Raw genomic sequence first — 19,976 nt, 5'->3', positions numbered from 1 at the left:
TCCACTATCTGGACAAGTACTTGAATGAACAGGTTGAAGAAGGGTTTCGGCCCGAAACGTCGCCTATTTCCTTCGCTCCATAGATGCTGCTGCACCCGCTGAGTTTCTCCAGCAATTTTGTGTACCTTGACTGAACAGGGCTTGGTGGGTATAGAATTAATCAACTGCAGGTGCTGGTATGCACAAAAGGACAGAAAGTGTTGGAGTAACTCAGGCAGCATCTCTGAAGATCACAGATGGGTCATGTTTCGGGTCGGGAGTCCTTCAGTCCATGTTCTCCAGAGATGCACTAAGTTACTCCAGCAGTTTGTGACCCTGTTTTTATACTGTACAAATATGACTCTTTGACTTAAAACATTAACCTTGAGCCTCTCCTCATTGATGTTGCTAAATATTTCAAGCATCTTCAACGTTAATCTGCAATATCTAGCACCTAAGATCGACACAAAATGTTGGAGTAACTCAGCAGGACAGGCAACATCTCTGAGAGAAGGAATGGGTGACGTTTCGGGTTGAGACCTTTCTTCAGATTGTCAGGGGAGAGGAAGTCTAGAGATATGGAAGGGTAAGGTGTGAAAATGACAGATCAAAGCAGACGGTGAAAAGCAAAACAAATTTTGGTTCATTGTTGGCTGAGGGGAAGGTTACAAGGAGGCATACAATCAGTAAAATTAATCAGAAGGACAATGAGTTACTCCAGTATTTTGTGTCTATCTTTGGTGTAAACCAGAATCGCAGTTTCTTCCCACATCCACTTCAACTGCATCCCCTTTGATGTCTCATTTTCACACCTTGGTTCTTGGTCCTCCAACATATTCCAAGTGGAATTTAAACTGGAGGTGGAGGTGGGGGGTGGACTTAAGCAAAAAAAGATTCTTGAAGAAGAATAGCTACCTTAAATTCAGTTGCGTCTGGTTGAGTAACTATAGTAGGGTGAAGAAAGACTACACTTCCTTATCCCTGTGTCTCCCCCGACGCTCAGTCTGCAGAAGGGTCTCGACCCGAAACGTCACCCGTTCTTTGATGCTGCCTGTCCAGTGTTTTGTGTCTATCAATGGAGCATAACCAGCATCTGCAGCAAAGCCACTAGAGGAGCTCCTCTATAATCGTTGATCTACAGTTCCTTCCCACACACGACGCCTGTCACTGGTTCGATGCGGAAACTACACTTCCCAGAATGCCAGACGCTCCTCATCTCGCCGCCTGGGTTGGCTCGGAGCCCGCGCGTGCGCAGTGTGTGAAGCCGGGCAGGCACCTGACCGGAAGTGTGTGGGGTTGTTTCAGCACAACAAGGCCTTGGAAAGGTGCTGGTGCAGGTGAGTCGTCAGGGGGAAAGATCATAGGCGTTATCGCAGAAATTCTTGTAAAGGCAAGGTTTTTTCCCCGCTTTCCACAGTGGTAATTTTCAAACAGTGTTGTTATTGCCAGGGTTGCAGGATAATTCTTTAAAATGTAGGCTGCCAAGTTGCTAAAGGTGTTCAATTACTTACCCAATCCAGGCTTCCCCAAACAGCTGGATATTTATAGTTCGCGGATTGTTTATTTTAAACTGTGTATGTTTTACTGTTAAACTGTAACTGGTTCAGAAGTGAAAATGCCACCTGAAAGGGAAATACATAATATCTGTTTCCGACAGTAGATGTTGCCTGACCCACCGAGTTAGTCCAGGACGTGTCCTTTTTTGTAGTTTGGTCTGAAGACGAGACTCGACCCGAAACGTCGCCCATTCCTTTTCTTCAGAGATGCTGCCTGCCCCGCTGTTACTCCAGCATTCTGTGTCCATATATAATTCCAAGTGTCTCTTAGATTTTATACACGTTTGGTCAAATTAAAGTCTGCAATACTGTTTATTTGATAGCCTTCCTTATTGATTAGTTGGTAAAAGCGTTTGAACTAAGTAATATGACACTATGGTTCTTGAAGTCAACAAAATGAAAGTGAAAACTAGATCCATGGGAAAATTGATACAAAACAAATAGCTCGTTATTGTGCAGGACTCTTGCATTTGGACAGAATACATGTTCGTTGCTCTTTATTTCGTTGCTATGCCTATCTCTAATGGCTTCATAACCTTCCAATGAATCCCAAACACTAGGCTCTCCTCCTGCCTCTGTCCCCTTCTTTCCTGTTAAAAACTGCTGAAATTATCATTTTTTCCTCTGTAAATAATTGTGGGTGCTGTCATTGAAAGGTATCGTGTTAAACTGGTGTTATCTCATGGTGTAGCGTCTTTTACAATCTGCGACTAATAGCCTCATTCATTGTCGTGCCCAGAGAGACAGCACCATCTCGATAACCCTTCGCTAATTAAAGTGAACTCAAAGTCAGAGCAATTTGATTGAAATATTGTGGGGTTATTTTTTGGGTGACTGATAACAATAAGTTTCATTTGAACCAAATGCTCTAGTCAAGTATAAAAAAGTTTGCTCGGAAATTAGCACCCTAGCATTTTTCAATGGAGGTACAAGCAGCTGTGATCTTGGATAGGAGCATTTCTTAAGGCAAGATTAACATTTTTGAGACTAAGTGTCCCCCGCATCTCCCCCTATATCTAATTTACATTAATTTATAGCCCAAATGGAAGGAATTTAGTGTGTGAGCATTTTGCTTTCCGGGGTTCAAGTGCCGCCCTCCGCACCGTCACCCCCTGTGGGCCCGCACTGTCAGGGGCTGTGCGGGATCGGCAAAAGCCCAAAATGAACACTCGCTATAGATAACTTGGGTGAGGTGGGCCCCATTTAATGTAAAAATAAGGTACATACCTTTAATTCTTTGCTTTATAAACGCCCTGCTGCAGCGAGAGTTGCGGAGTGAGAGGTAATTTTAAAACTAACTATTATTCGAGGCCCCAATAATACCTCCAGCGATTTTTCGTTAATGATTTACTAGGCTGACCGCACTGCACGCGACCGCCCCCCCCGATCGCGGACTCTTCCTCCAGGTTTTGGAAACATACCGGTAGGTAGGGGCTGTGGGTCGGCAACCCCCCAACACCGGCCACGGGGATAGACGGCCCGGGGTCCGCGAGTGCAACCAGTACGGGCCGGATGCTGGGCCAGAAGAAGGGCCCACTGTGCTGGCAGCCATAGTAACTGTTTACCTGCAGTTCATCGCGTGGCAACAGAACGGGTCATGGGTCGTGACATCGACTGCGTGCAACCTCCCTATACTGTCCTGAAACTGCTCCAACTTTTAAGTTCGCTCCTTCATATTTCATGATTCCAATCCTGACCAAGCATGGGTAATCCTTGGCCTGCTGTTTTATTTTCATATTTTAAAGTGTTTTAATTTTTCTGAATCATTAGAAATTTGTTTTTCATTAAGTAAAACATCGTGCTCAGCAAGATATTATTGGTATACTGTATTTGCATTGAATATGTGCTGGATGTGACCTTTTTCCATTTATATGCTGATTTGATATTTCAATATTTTAATCTTTCCATTGCTTATCTATGTAGTTATTTGTTAACAAAAAATATTTACACATGATGTGAACGGTGATCTCTGACTTAACAGTGTGATGGTAGGTGGATTTAATCTGTAGTGCAATGATTACAAGTAACTGATATATTTTTTTTCTTGTATCTTGCAGCTCCTTTTTGAGAGGCGTTATGGCTATCTTGTTTGCAGTGGTTGCAAGAGGAACTACAATACTTGCAAAAAATGCCTTTTGTGTAGGAAACTTTTTGGAAGTGACTGAGCAGATTCTAGCAAAAATCCCATCTGAAAATAACAAATTGACCTACTCCCATGGAAAGTAAGTGCTTAAACAGTTACCAGCACAGGGTTATCGATTAACATTGTGATAATGTTTGTAAGCTTTTCATTTGAATTATTTGTATACATGGAATTCTTGCTTTGAACATTCTATCTGACAGAAATCCCAATTCTTTTTAACACCATTTAGGTCTGATTTATTTCCACAACTTTACCTTCATCAAGATTTGTGTTATTATTTCCTTATTTGTACTCAAGAATATTGTCAAGTAATGGAATGATTCATAGCCACTAAGCCAACCATATATTTAAAACTGCTGAGGCAACATCTTTGGAAAGAGGAATAGTTAATATAAAGGAATGGAAAGAGGAATAGTTAATGTTTCCAATGCCCTGAAATGTTAACAGACGCTGTCTAACCGAGTGTTTCAAGCATTTTTATTTTATTTATTTTTTTAAACTTACTGACAGAGGAAATCCTGATTTTCAACATGCTTTGCTTATGTTTTGGGTTTTGAGTGTTTTTCCATTTTGGTCAACTAGTTTGAGATTTGGTTATAAGGTGTAAATTGCAAACCCTAGAGCATTAGTGTTACTCAGCATGCACTAATCTTTAGGTCTTGCAAATGAGCCAAAATGAGAGCTGTGTTGTTTAGGAAAGGAAGGAATAAGGCTAGAGATTGAGAGATGGGCACAGGCAGACAATGAAAAATTTTAGACATATCTTTTGCATATTCCTTATCTATGCAATTTGAGTATAAATGCCGTTATTGCTGAATTTAGTGCATTTTGCAATGAGTCCAGATTAATATTTAATGAGCATTAGGGATGATAAACTTTTTTCATGCTTACAGTTAGTGTTGCATCTGGATGCATCAAAGTGCTCAACTCTGCGCCACTTAATTCCCTGCAAGGAAACATCATAAATGTTTGTATAATCTACAGTGAAAGATGTATTGTGTAAGAAGGAACTGCAGATGCTGGTTTAAACTAAAGATAGACACAAAAACTGGAGTAACTCAGTAACTGGAGTAACTCAAAAACAGGCAGCATCTCGGGAGAGAAGGAATGGGTGACGTTTCGGGTCGAGACCCTTCTTCAGACAATGTATTACCTATTTCAGGACAGATTCTTGGGGGAAAATATAAAATTTGGTTGTTCTCAAATTATGAATAGTCGAAGCATTTGGAATAACAAGTTGACCAATTGGATATTTTTGTGACAGCCAGCAATGAAAACAGAAAATGCAGGTCTGCTTGCAGAATCTGTGCTGAAATATTTGCTGCCCAATCCAATTAATTTGGGTAATTTCTGGGGGTTCGGATGGGGGAGGGGGGGGGGTTCGGGCATCTATCATTAGATTTTGGCTTTTAGATCGTTGAGAATACCTATGTTGTTTACCGACTTTGCTTTTGTAGTTATAGTTGCACTCTCCTAATACCATTTATTTTAAAAAAAAGACAATGTTGGAGTAACTTAACAGGTCAGGCAGTATCTCTGGAAAACTTGGATTGGTGACATTTCAGATTGGGTTCTGACCCGAAACGTCACCTTTCCATGTTCTCCAGAGATGTTGCCTGACCCACTGAGTTACTCCAGCACTTTTGTCTTTTTTTTTGTAAACCAGCATCTGCAGTTCCTTGTTTCTACTTTGCTTCTGATATTATAATCTCTTAATGCAGTTCTTGCCCACATTTGTCTGTTGCTGAGACTGTTGCTTTCTTAAATTTGGAAATATAACTGCTTTATTGTCCTTTATTTATTCCTGGTATCACCTAATCTTTTTTTTTTTTAATTCTGCCTTTTATTGGTTTCCTCTGAAAGTTGGAATCTTTGTTTGAATTTGCTCTTTGGCCATATGAATTTGCACTTACTCATTGACTCAGCTTCCTAACAATGCTAGAGTGTCCCAATAATTTAGTTTTGAAAATGTCACATTAATTAATGCAACTTTCAATGATTAAGCATATTTCCCATCTGCTTTTTGGTTGTGTGAGGGTGGTTTGTGGTGGTTCTTCTCATCAACTACCGTCCGACATCAAACATTGGGTGTTTTTTTCAGTTACATCATTAATGTTTCATCAAGACTATTCCACACTCCATCTACCTGTCATCAAAAGTCACAAATTCCCTTCTCATTGCATCAGTAATATGTAAATTCTTTATATTCTGCCTAAAGATTCACATGTCTCTTTATTCATAAAATCTGCAAGGTATCATGTAACCGCGGAAGAGTTCAGATATTGATCTGTTACATAAATGTATGTTGTATTTTCATCATCTGTCACACTGCAAGCCGTTAATTACAACATACTGTCATAATTGCAAAATTAATAGTATAAACTGCATAACCAGTCGTTATTGCATACCAACAGATTTATTCTCTTCCACAGTTATCTATTTCATTACATTTGCCAAGATAGAATAATATACCTGTGTATCACTGATGATGTAAGTATAACAACTAAATAAGTCACATTTGGTGGATTTGTGGCTGATGGTTACATTTGTTATATGGGCTGGATGTGTTACGTAGGCTGTGCAAACTGCATCTGTGATCACTTTGGTGAAATTATTATTTGGAGATTGTATTGATAGTTTTGGGTAGTGTGAGAATGTGTTTTAATCTTAGTGATCTGACTATTGAATGCTAAGCATTTTGTTAATGTACACTAATGTTAAAGGAAGGGATAGGGCCTATATTAGCATTGAGAAAGGATTGTTATTGTTTAATTCACACCATAGCTATTAAGTCAATCAATCAATCAATCAATCAACCTTTATTGTCATCTTGCAAGCAACAGTTGTACAGTGCAAAATGAAAAGACGTTTCCCAGTGAATAGCGGAGCATCGCACATGAAATTTAAAAACACTTCACACATAATAACACTAAAAAAAACAATCCAGTCCCTGATGGAACAGTATAAATAGTTAAAAGCAGGTAAAAAAACACAATGTTAAAATACAGTAAACCAATCATAAAAAATGTCCGGGGCCGCTGATTTGAGTGGCCAGTGCCAGTTATTAAAGTGTCCGTGCCAGCCGCAGAGTCAAGTCAAGTGACTGTGAGTGCAGAGTGACTGTTTAGCAGCCTCACAGCCTGTGGTAGGAAGCTGTTTAGCAGCCTCGTAGTCCGGGCTTTGATGCTTCGATATCTCTTGCCTGATGGCAGGAGATCCAGGTGTGTGTGGAGGGGGTGCAGTTTGTCCTTGGCAATTCTCTGTGCTTTCTTCAGACAGCGGCTCTGGAACAGTTCTTGTACCGAGGGTAGGGAGACGCCAATGATCCTCTCTGCTCCCCTCACTACCCTCTGCAGAGCCTTCCTGTCCGAGCAGTTGCAGGTGGAGTACCACGTATTTATGCAGTACGTGAGTACAGACTCCACCGTGCCCCTGTAAAAAGTCCTGAGGATGTTGGTGGGGAGTGAGGCCTGTTTTAGTTTCCTCAGGAAGTGCAGTCGCTGATGGGCCCGTTTGACGGTCCCAATGGTGTTCCTGGACCAGGTGAGGCTGTCCGTTATTTGCACACCGAGGAACTTTATGCTCTCCACTCTCTCCACTGCAGTGCCACTAATGTTGAGCGGTGTATGCTTTGGCTGCGCCCTCCTGAAGTCGACAACCATCTCCTTAGTTTTGTCGACATTCAATTCTAGGTTATTTTTGCCGCACCAGTCCACCAGTTGTTCTACTTCCTCCCTGTACATTGTTTCGTCATCTCCACTGATGAGTCCCACCACTGTAGTGTCGTCCGCGAATTTTATGATTTTATTGTCCCTGAATCTGGCAGCACAGTCATGTGTGAGCAGTGTGAACAACAGCGGGCTGAGCACACAGCCTTGAGGGGAGCCGGTGCTCAGCGTGATCGAGCCTGAAGTGTTCTTGCCAACACGGACTGACTGCGGTCTCTCTGTCAGAAAGTCCAAGATCCAGTGACACAGGGTGGTGTTGAGGCCCAGCAGGGTTAGTTTCTCCACAAGTCTCTGTGGGATGATGGTGTTAAACGCTGAGCTGAAGTCAATGTACAGGATTCTGGCGTATGTGTTCTTGTTTTCCAGATGCGCGATTACTGTGTGCAGCGTGGTAGAGATGGCATCCTCTGTAGAGTGGTTGGGGCGATAGGCAAACTGGAGGGGGTCTAACGATGAGGGGAGGCTGGCAGTAATGTGGGGTTTCACCAGGCGTTCAAAACACTTCATTATTATTGGGGTTAGGGCGACAGGGCGGTAGTCATTTAGGCAGGCAACCACTGGTTTCTTCGCTATGGGGATTATCGTGGAAGTTTTGAGGCATGTGGGGACAATGGCTTGACTAAGGGAGATGTTAAAGATGTCTGTTAGCACATCTGCTAACTCCTCAGCACATTCCTTGAGCACACGTCCTGGGATGTTGTCGGGTCCGACTGCTTTCCACGGGTTGACCTTAGACAGGATTCTCCGTGTGTCCATTGTGTCTATGGTCAGGACTGGCTGGTCGGTTTGTAGGCAGGGGCTGGCTCTCCTCTTGGGTGTGGTGTTTGCTGCATCAAAACGTGCAAAGAAGTTGTTCAGTTTATCTGGGAGAGAAGTGTCCGTGTCGGTTACCTGCTGCCTTGCCTTGTACCCCGTCAGTGTTTCGATTCCCTTCCACATCCTCCTGGTGTCTCCTGTGTCGCAGAGGTGTCCCTGGATTTTCCCCGCGAAGGCACGTTTCGCTGCCCTGATTCCTTTTTCCAGTGCAGTCCTGGTAGATCGGAGAGCGGCTGTGTTACCGGCTCTGTAGGCTGCATCACGAGCCCTCAGCAGCGAGCGCACCTCTGCTGTCATCCATGGCTTTTCGTTTCCACGTGCAGTGAAAGTTTTCATGATGGTGACATCCTCAGTGCACTTGGCAATGTAGCTGGTTACAGTCTCTGCGTACTCCTCGATGTTGATGAGGTCATCATAGGATGCTGCTGTCCTGAACACATCCCAGTCAGTGTGCAGGAAGCAATCCTGCAGTGCTGAGGCTGCTCCCTCTGGCCAGACCCTGGTGTGTTTTCTCTCCGCTCTGACTTGTTTTTGCAGAGGTCTGTAGGCTGGTGTTAAAAACACTGAAATGTGGTCCGAGTGGCCCAGGTGAGGGCGTGGGGCTGCCTTGTAAGCCTCTGGGGTGTTGGTGTAAACCAAGTCCAAGATGTTCTCTCCCCTGGTCTCAAAATCCACATATTGCTTGAATTTTGGGAGCACAGTCTTAAGGCTGGTGTGATTAAAATCCCCGGCCACCACAATGAAGCTATCAGGATGTTTGGTCTGGAACTCACTGACGGCGTCATGCAGGGCTCCCAGTGCCTCGTTGGCCTTAGAATTTACATTTGCACTTGGTGCAACATATACAGCCACAACAAAAACAACAGAGAATTCCCTCGGCAGATAGAAAGGCCGACATTTCACGATGAGGAATTCTATCAGCGGAGAGCAGTGTTTCCCGGCTATCGTAGCGTTCACACACCAGTCCTTGTTTATGTACAAGCACAGGCCTCCACCTCGGCTCTTACCAGAGCTAGCTGCCTCTCTGTCCGCACGGAATGATGTCATTCCCTCCAGCTGTATTGCCGTGTCCGGTATATTGCTGTGGAGCCATGATTCCGTGAAAACAAACACACAGCAGTCTCGTATATCCTTGTATGTTGTCCTGAGAAGACGCAGTTCGTCGAGTTTGTTGTCCAGGGAGCGGACATTAGAGAGGAGAAGCGAGGGCACTGCAGGTCGGGTGGGGTTGGCTGTTAGCCTAGCGTGAATGCCTGCTCTTTTACCCGTCTCCGCCTCGTGTAAGAGCCTGCTCTTTTACCCCGTTTCTGCCTCCTCTCACACTGCCTCCTTTTTATTTCAAACATTAGTCATTTTTCTTTTTAGGATTTTGAACGTTCAAGAGCATTTACCTTTCTAAATGAAATAAAGAAACGATTTCAAACCACGTATGGTTCCAGGGCACAAACTGCTTTGCCTTATGCCATGAACAGTGAATTCTCCGGTGTGTTGGCGGCACAAATGGTGAGTGTATGTCTGTTTTCTGCAGTCTAACAGACATTAGCCAAGGACAGTTGTATTCCGGTTAGGAAATAACTTTTGATGGTAAAACTGAATACTCTATACTCGGTATATCATTTAAAACATAAAATTAAAGGCATATTGATATTAAATTAAAGGAGAATGTTGACCTTGGTTTGTGTGTCTCACTGGTGGATTTGGCTGTTTTTGTTGCAGATACAGCATTGGTGAAATCTATCTAGGGCTTTGAGGTGCTTGCTATAGATAGTCCCATCTGTAGGAGGGCAGGGATGACTACTATCTGATAGTCTACGATGAACTTTGTGCCAAGTTTGACCTTCAAACACTTGATGGATATAGTACTGGAATGTGCCTTGGTTAATCCAGCAGTGGTCATTAGTTTTGTGGGTGATGTGGACACCATTGTGATCAGATGCCGATCTCATGGAATTAGATGGGAATGAAAGTGATGATGAGTATGCAAACAACCTTTGAGAGGATATAGACAGCCCAAGTGAATGGGTATCATCTTGGCTGATTAAGTATAATGTGAGGTTATTCACGAATAAATAAAAAACACAAAGGCTGTGCTGGTCTGTACTGCTGGAGTATTTGACTACTGGTGTATGGATAATTGTTATAAGTATATAGGACCTTAATGACTCATTGCCTGGTGTCTTGTGCCCAAAAGGATATTCTTGCAAAGATTCAGCAGACTCTGTCCACTAATGGCAGGTCGGATATGAGGAGATATAGAGTAGGCTAGTCTATTTCTCTATTCGCATTTTACAATGGAAGGAAATCTTACTGAAGTGTACAAAATTCTTAGTAGGCACAATAGGATAAGTTTAACAAGATACATGTTAGGAGATTTATCCTGACTGAGGACTTATAATGAAGCTGTCCCCCCCTCCCCCCCCCCCCACACCCACACTTAAGGGCAGGTCACTTAGGACTGAAAGAAGGAGAAATCTCTTTGCTCAAAATGTGATAAGTGTTTGGTGTTCTCTATCCTTGGAACTATGGAAATTGGTTATTGATTTCATTCAAAAGAAAGATTACGTTTTTGGATATTTAAGGAATCAGAGACAGTAGGGCAGAAAACGACATTGAAGTAGATCAGCCATGAGGCTCTGTGCAACAAGGGGGCTGAGAGGAGGGGGGGGATCAGAAGAAGATAGGAGGATGTGAGGTGAGGGAGACTGAAAGCAAAGATTTGAAGCATCATAGAGGTTGTGGTATCATGGCCTGCAATAAACAGTGGGCAAGGATTGTCTGTGGAGATAATATTTCACTTTGATAGCTCTATGTGTATTTGAAATAGGATATCATAGACTTGGGGAAGGTGGGGATTGTACGAGTAGGACGATGGTATAAACTGGAGGTTGGGTGATGACTAGGATATCAATAATTGTGGAGGAGAATTCCGGACAGAAGAGAAACAACAAGTTCATTGAGCTGGAAAAGACTCCATTCAATTTTTGCATGTGATTTCAGAAACACCTATCAGAAAACAAGAACTCTGATCGCATTTCGGAGACTCAAACACAAGTAGACGAGTTGAAAGGCATCATGGTCCGAAATATTGGTATGTATGAATATGGAGAATAGTTTAGTTTTGAAAGTCTAATTTTCCTAACTGTGTTTGCAAATTAAGATTTGTGATACCAGCCCGGACATGTACTGACATGACTCAAGATTCGAGTAACTTGTAATGACGTAATCCCCTTCTTCTTGCATATGGCGTGCACAGCCTAATGTTATAGGTAAACTTGTTCTATTTGGTCTATTTGTTTATGCACGTCGGGTTGATTGCATTAGTCGAAACAGGGTGGACCACGTGAAGGTTGCAATCTCCCACCCCAGTGATCCCGATACTCCACTCTGCAGCACTGCACCGTGTAACATCATTGGATTGTCAGCTGCTACTGTTTTTACACCATATCATGTTTTGCTGTTGACTCTGAATCAATTTTATGACATCAAAAGTAGCATGCAATATATTGAACTTTTCAGTAACTGCGTCCATATATTTTTAATTTTCTCTGGAACATTGGAGGTTGAGGGGAGTCTTGATAGAAGTTTATAAAATTATGTAAGGCACAGATAGGATAGACAGTCAAAACTTTTTTTTCCCCCACGGTGGAAAAGTTAAGGACTGGGGGCATAAATTTAAGGTGAAAGGGGCAAAGTTTCAAGGAGATGTGCAGGCAAGTGTTTTTTTATACAGTGGTAGGGGGTCTGGAACGCATTGCCAAGGGTGGTGGTGGCAGCAGATATGATAGTGGCATTCAAGAAGCTTTTAGATAGGTACATGGAAGTGCAAAGAATAGAGGGAAATGGATCGTGCAGGCAGAGGAGATCAGTTTAGCTTGGCGTTGTGTTTGACACAAACACGTATTACAATTGACATTGCAACTTTTCCCATTTGCAGATTTGGTGGCACAAAGAGGTGAAAAATTAGAGCTGCTGATTGACAAAACTGATAATTTAGTGGATTCTGTGAGTATTCAGTTACTTCCTTGTACCTAGCACTAAAGTGCCTAAAGTCACCTTTTGAACTATTGGATGATTTCATCAGTATCTTGTCAAACCCAAGTTTAACTCGAGGAAGTGTCAGGGGTAGAAATTCATCCTGCACCAGATATAATGTGATATAGCGCATATTGTACTGTTTGAACTCGGTGGAACCGAATTTTAAATGTTGAGTACAGTGCTCAAATACTGTATAGTAGTTTTAGTTTTAGACATTTAATCCTTATAGGTGACCAAGCTCTAGCTGGAGGTGTGTATTTAGTATTGGTAAAAGGCACTTTAGAACGTTCCACAAGTTGTCATTTTCAGGGTAAATGATATTCTTAATAAATTATTTTTAATTTATATTTTGCTGGAGATCCGAAACCTGTCTGAGGTGCTAAGAATTATCTCAAGGTGACTATTCACCACTACCATTTCACTCGTAAAAACACACTATGACTGCTCTGGAAAAAGAAATACCAAAATAGCATGAAATTCATTTTTGTTGCTTGATGTCAACGGATCTACCCTCTGAACTTGGGGAAGCTTTAGTGAACAGAAATCAAATCCTTCATTGCAACATTAAAACAGCTGTTCTTTCGAGCTATAGATATTAGATCTGTCTGATTATTACCTTTTTAATTAACCTCTAAATAGTGGATTGATGTGATCTTTGTGTTCTTATCCTTAATGTCATTATTTTTCTCGTGTAATATGTATATTTATTGTGCCCGTAGAAGCTATTGATTTTACATTTTTTCTATATTACTTAGGATTAAAAATTAAATGCATTTTTTTTTGTTTGTAGTCTGTCACATTTAAAACCACCAGCAGAAACCTAGCCAGAGCAATGTGCATGAAAAACCTCAAGTTGACCATTGTTATTGCTATTGTAGCAATTGTAAGTATTTCTCAATTCTTTATGATAAGGTCCCCTTTTAACTTATAAAATGATGCATGTCAAATCACGGGGTGGGGGGTGGTCCTTCTCTGAAATGTTGTGCCTGTTCCTGCCTGGAGTCTTCAAGAGTTGGTTGGAGTATTAATTTCTCAGCTGCAAGGCAAACTTTAAAAAAAATAATTCCATAACACTTCAGCTCAGCTGAGTTATTATGAAGGGAAAGAAATGGGTTTAAAATTAATGGTTGATCCACCTAGAAGTTCAGTTTCCTGACTAATTGTCAAATGACCAAGTCGAAGGAGGAGTTGCCACTTGTCAACTTCAGTTCACCAACAATGCCTCATTGATAAATATCTGATGTTTAATGAGATCGGAACATCCTGTCAATAGATGTTTTGTCCTTCTCCTTTGCTCTTCTTATCCAGTCCACATCACAAGATTAGAAATTGTTCAGCCAGAGCTGAACATACTTCTTGGCATCTGCATACAATGACGTCTAGCGTAGTGGTGGAAAGATTGGTGGAAACCGGCCACGGCGTGAACGCTCTTTCAAAGGCTTGTTTTCAAATGTGGTCTACATTCATGAATTCCGATTGAATTTTTTTTTGAACTGTCAAAATTTTATTTTTCCCCTTTAAGCCAGGGTTGGTTTATCTTGGTGCTTAAAAGAATAAAGCAGGGAAAAATAAGAAGCAGCATATAATATATAGAGTAAAGCATCAGTGGGTGTATTCATTTCTGCCACTGACACATTTGCGTATATATATTCTGAAAGGTGTTATTGATGCTGAAATATTTCAATTAATGTTAAGGTGATGAATGGCCGAATCAGCTTATTAAGATTCCCTGAATAAGACTTTCAGGAAATGTGGAATAAATTATTAGTGCAGTGGAAAACAATGATGTATACATGTAATTAGTTGCTGCTTGTTATTCTGCTTTTCCATTCAGTCTTCAACCGGGTGCTGTTGATCTGTATTGTTTAATCAAAATCAAAAACAAGATGTTATATGAAGGGAGCGAAGACTGTAATTAAAACCCACTTTGTTTCATCAACTAAATATTTTGTGTTGCAGGTTGTCATTTACATCATTGTGTCGGCAGCATGTGGCGGTCTCTCGTGGCCAACCTGCATAAAGAAATAGGAACCAAAGTCGTATTAAACGGAGGGAAAATCTGGGAAAAAAAAAAACAGATTTTAGCCACTGCATGAGGATTTCATTAGAGATCTGTGTATAATGGTTCATCTCCTCAGTCTCCAAATATTATGCATTGAAAGGCTATAGTTTCTGCTTGCCTTATTTCAGATTTTTTTATACTTTTCATAATAATTGAAGGAGGTACTGCATTACAACTGAAACACAAATCCATATTTTATTCAGTGATAGTGAAATAAAAGTTGTCACATTTTTTAAAATTAATAGTGCACTTTCAGTCGATCGGTTGAGCACTTTTCTAAAATGGTGTGCAGAGATCTCCATATCATCACTAGAGTAGCACTAAAATAATTGGGGCTTGTCCCTTTCCTTCGCACCACCACTTCCTTCACCTCACATCCTTTGGTAAAATTTTATGCAACATTTTGAATTATCTGGATGGAAATAATATTTCTTTGTCACCGAGAGGATTCTAATTATTTCGTCACTTCTCATTACAAATTGTGGAGTCGGAATACTAAACAGCTGCTTCAGAACACTGAACAAAATGTATGAAGTGTTACATATCTTCAGAAATGTATTAAGCATTATTAAAAGCTAAGCAGTCACCAGAGTTGCTGTAAATTGCAAGTATTGCTAGCCTAATGTAAAAATGTAAATAAGTTTCTTATCTAGCCAGTATTTATGTACAGGACATTCAACAAGATATAGCAGGTGTAGTACAAATACTATAGTGATTGTGTACACATGCTTACTACTCTTCCTGTGAATGCAGAGCTTTGGCTAACCAAACTTATTGTATAGTTTTTATTATATAGATTGTGTATTTGTTATTTGTGCTGCTTTGATCTGTATAGTCAATGAAAGTCAGTGGTTTATTTTATATGAAATTGAATCTGAACCAGCTTCCAGAATAGCCTTTAGGGTGTAGCTTTTGCATGTTTTGCATAAAGCCCCATTTTATAAAACGAGTGAAACATGAAACGAGTTCCCATCAACATTACACCTGGAAAAATTACTGACCTTTTCAGTGGGTGGAGAACATGTAAGGACTTCTGCTTTCATGGGGTATTTTATTTTAAAAGTCTAAGCACTGCCTTTTCAGGATTTAGATTTGCATGAATTTCAAGTTAAGGTCATGCAGTTCTCCCTTTTTGGGGGGAATGAATGACTGAGTGGTTGTGGATTAGAACACTATCTTTTGAATATGTAATTGATTACCCAATTTGATATTCATAAGGCTCTTGCTAGACATTGCTTATTTTGTACAGTTCCTGTTACATAAATTGACACTTATGGAATTGCATCTGAATGAAGATTGCATAAAAGTCATTTTTAAATCTTTGATTTGTGTCAACAGTTTGGTTGTTCCAATCAATGAGTAAAATGCATTGGAGAAGGTTGCTATTAATTGGCGTACATGGTAGCGAGGAATATGTATACTATTTTGCATCAGTCTTGGAAGTAACAAGTTTCAAAGTCTCAATCCATAATTAGAAATATTGTTTAAGAGCTGTTGTCAATTGTAGTTTACCTGCAACTCAAACACTTTCCGCTAACATTTGAGCTTGTATATTAGTTCCATGTTTCTGTAGCTTTATGAACTAAAGTATTGGCTCGTTGGCATTAATGTTGAAACTTGTGCGTGGGTTGTCATATTCTTGCCTTTCAATCAGCACAATTTTACAAAAAGTGGGCAGTGTGGTCTCTGGGCAAGTATCATTTAAATGAATATCCAATATTTTACTTAGATTTTTGCTATGATTCCTTTTTTTATACTTTTGAATACATCTGAAATTGTTTATAGACCAAAAGAACATGTGATGTCATAAACATTTTTAATTTGCAGGATAATAATGTGTGGCCCACTGGCACATCCCTCATTGTGCTAACATTATTATACTTTCCAGTATACACTGTGGTATGTCTCATCTTGCTAATGAGGGATTCATGAAATACTAATGCCTGTAACCAAACCTCTCCCATCCCACACCAGCCTTAAAGGATAAGAATTCAGGTTGCTGTCCAAGTTTTAAAATTGCACAAAATGGGAATGTATTAAATAAAATTCTAGAATCTTAATGTTGTTAACATATTAGTTCACATCTTTAAAATATAGATTGTGGCTGTGTATAAGATGCTCATTTGTACTTTGAATGGTAACAATAAATTGTTTAAACATAACACTTTTTTATGGAACGATTGTCATTATATTTAACAATTATTGCTGTATTTGGCAAAATGTTAATGTGAGCACAAGAATAAAATGTAAGCCTATCGGTACAAAAAACAACGTGCTGGGGGAATTCAGCAGGCCGGGTCTGAAGAAAAGTCCCGACCCAAAATGTGGTGTAAATGGATACAAAATGCTGGACTAACTCAGCAAGACAGGCACCATCTCTGGATAAAAGGAATGGGTGAAGTTTCAGGCCAATACCCTTCAGACCAGGTGGCGTCTGAAGAAGGGTCTCGACCCGAAACGTCACCAATTCCTTTTATCCAGAGATGCTGCCTGTCCCGCTGAGTTACTCCAGCATTTTGTGTCTATCTCAGTGTAAACCAGCATCTGCAGTTCTTCACACCAAAATGTGATGTCCATTTTCATCCAGATACTGCTTGGCCTGCTGCATTCCTCTAGCAGTTTGTTTTTTTTTTGCTCAAGATTGTTGCACCTGCAGTCTCTTGTGTCTTCAGTCTACCTGTGCAGCTTGATATTCTGGATAATTCATTTGAAGTTTGTCCAGTGCTGCACTTAATTTATGTATGGATAATTGTTTTATAGCTGAGATTTCATCTAAAATCCATATTTAATTTTTAATGTACATGATTTAAACACTTCTGCAATAACCAGTCAGTAATATTTTTTAAATATTTCTGTTTTTGAACTAGTCTGGGTTTATTACCTTGTGCTCTGCGTTCTGTTTGAAAAGATTGTTACGTGGAATTATATCATGGGTGATCTTGGAATGATGAACGTTAATATATGATTAATCACTAATGCTTGAAACTTGCAAGGAATAATTGACCTAATTGATTTTAGTTTTCTATCTGGTCGCAAAAATATAATTGCTTTGGGTCTGCAATTGCAGCATCACTGTGATTGTAGTCTTGTTTTTATTAAAAATCGGTCCAAGGTCACCTGTGTGCATGGTAAAAGAGAACACTTCTACATTTTTTTCTGATGGATGCAATATTTCAGTTACTTCAAAGATCTATTTTAAAAATCATCATATCCATTTTTGTAAGATGTACTCTTAATTGTGTGATGCTGTGACTGAAAATTGTGTTCAGTACACAATGTTATCTGTTAACATGTCTGTTGAAATTAAGTGAAATTTAAAACTTGATTTCTGTGCTTGTCTGTTCATATGCTTATTAGGTCTAGCAACTGATGCCTCTAAACTTGCCATCTTCATTCAATAACACATTTGGCAGCAGAATTTTATATTTGCAGCTGGTTTAAACTTAATTTGCATAATAATGGTGAAAACCCAAGGCCTTTTGAGGCAATATAGTAAGGTGCCAAATCCAAAAATGGTTTTAGTTGCAATGCATCAAAATGTGAGGATTTAACATTGATGCAAGAATTTTAAGTAATTCTACCAAACAAAAAACTTAGAACAAATTTAAAACATTTTTTAGACTATCATGCCCCAGACAGTTCAGCCATCCTTTTAAAAGAAAAATGCTCGCATGAAATTAGAATGCAGAAAATTGTGAATTACAAGTTTAATTTAAAAGGCTGTATTAAGAGCCAAATAAGTTAACCAGCTATCAGTACCACGTTGATTTGGGTGTTTTCAACTGTTGGTAGTTTCAAACAGATGGGCTGAGCATCCAAATTTAAAGGTGTCTCTACAGTGGTTATAATAGAAGCTTGTCAAATGTATGGGTAATTTTAATTGATATAGACTTGATAAAAGCAAATGGAAAAAAAGTGGTTTGAATAGAGTTATCATGTTTAGTGAGTTTCTTAGAACAACACATTCTAAAGCAAGGGTTCCCAACCTGGGGTAAATTTGTTGATTCTGGATTTGTACATTTTTTCTCATTGACTGACTGTGATTGGTTCTGGTATACTGGCATCTGTTCGTCCTCAGTTGTTCATAAATAAGTGAAACAGCATTATGTGCTATTAAAGTTGCCTGGGGTAAATGGGATGAAAAAGGATGGGAACCCTTGTTCTAAAGTAAGTGAAGAACAAACTACTAGACCTGTTAATACGCACTAACATTAGATCTGCCTCGTGCTGGAAGTGACATAAAGGACTGACTTGTACATTAAACAAGGGAGAGATGTATGGGCCCAGGACTAATCATTTAAATTGAAATTAAGAGGGCATTAAAGTAGATAGAGCTAAAGTGAACTAGCAAAATAAACTGATCTATTGAGATGTAGTAACAACCACTAACAGGGTTCATGAATGTTCTGTAATATGATCCAATGGGGGAAAAAAGAATTACAAGGTAAGGAACTGTCATTTGTAATTTTCTATCCTTAAATTTTAAGATGAAATTTTAAAGTGATTTTTCTATAGGTATTTTAAAAGTTAACATTGAGCATTAGTTCTTTGGAGATTTAGCTGTAAATGGCACATTAATTAAATATTATGCATTAGTCTTCACTCTAGAGAATAGAAGTCATATGAGAAATACCAATTAACCAGGAACTGGAAAAGACGAACTTGGAGGGAAGTGACATTGGTCTCCCATGTTTCTTGGCCATGACACCATCCTAGGGTCTTAATAAAGTGACCAGCCAAATGCATTTCTTTTACTTTTCCAAAATTCCCCATATTTCGGAAATGTTCTATTGGTGTAGAAAATATAGCTTTAGTCAAAAAGTGAGAGTGCAAAGCAAGCCACTTAGCTGAATGTTATCTGGCACTAGGGATGGGATGATTCCTTTGAGGGAACTAAAGATTATTTTAACTATTGTGCCTCTCACTTAAATGATTGTTTTCATTTGAGATGTCATTGGAACTCTTTGTCCCAAAAAGGAATGGGAGTAAAGTATTTGAACACTTATAGAAACATAGAAAATAGGTGGAGGAGTAGGCCCTTGGAGCCTGCACTGCCATTCAATATGATCATGGCTAGTCATCTAACTCGGTATCCTGTACCTGCTTTCTCTCCATACCCCCTGATCCCTTTAGCCAATGAACTGGCCTCAACTACATTCTGTGGCAGAGATTCACCACTCTCTGTGTAAAAAATGTTTTTCTCATCTCAGTCCTAAAGGATTTCCCCTTTACCCTTAAACTGTGACCCCTTGTTCTGGACTTCGGGAACAATCTTCCTGCATCTAGCCTGTCCAACCCCTTAAGAATTTTGTACATTTCTATAAGATCCCCCCTCAATTTTCTAAATTCTAGCAAGTACAAGATGAGTCTATCTTCATATGAAAGTCAAATGACAGAGATATGCTTGAAACAAGAGATCATTGTGGGTAGATGAAAATGCTATTGAAATTATGTGAATCAGTCTTGAATATGTAGAATCATTGGTTTAAGGGATTCAGTGGCCAACTTGTGTTTATTTGCATTTTACTTAATTGTTTCAAGATAAAATTTAAGTGCTCTAACCTCTGGAGCTCAATTCATTTTCTGGAACTAGATGACACTTGCATATGCGCTAGAAAGGGTAAGAGATCCATTGCCTTTATCCACTTTAGTGTAGG

General features: G+C 39.9%; 1 protein-coding gene across 1 annotated transcript; it reads left to right on the top strand.

Annotated features, from left to right (window-relative positions):
* The first annotated feature begins 1,160 nt into the window (after nt 1-1,160).
* Nucleotides 1,161-14,364, top strand: sybl1 (synaptobrevin-like 1). Its single transcript, XM_055643810.1, has 8 exons — nt 1,161-1,316; nt 3,593-3,757; nt 6,111-6,168; nt 9,588-9,725; nt 11,220-11,310; nt 12,157-12,224; nt 13,048-13,140; nt 14,217-14,364. The coding sequence occupies exons 2-8, from the start codon at nt 3,612-3,614 to the stop codon at nt 14,283-14,285; spliced, it is 663 nt and encodes a 220-aa protein (XP_055499785.1). The 5' UTR covers nt 1,161-1,316; nt 3,593-3,611; the 3' UTR covers nt 14,286-14,364.
* The last annotated feature ends 5,612 nt before the right edge of the window (nt 14,365-19,976 follow it).

This window comes from Leucoraja erinacea, chromosome 12 (assembly GCF_028641065.1).
Source record: "Leucoraja erinacea ecotype New England chromosome 12, Leri_hhj_1, whole genome shotgun sequence".
NCBI classification, from domain to species: domain Eukaryota; kingdom Metazoa; phylum Chordata; class Chondrichthyes; order Rajiformes; family Rajidae; genus Leucoraja; species Leucoraja erinaceus.
This window is presented reverse-complemented; position numbering and strand designations above follow the sequence as displayed.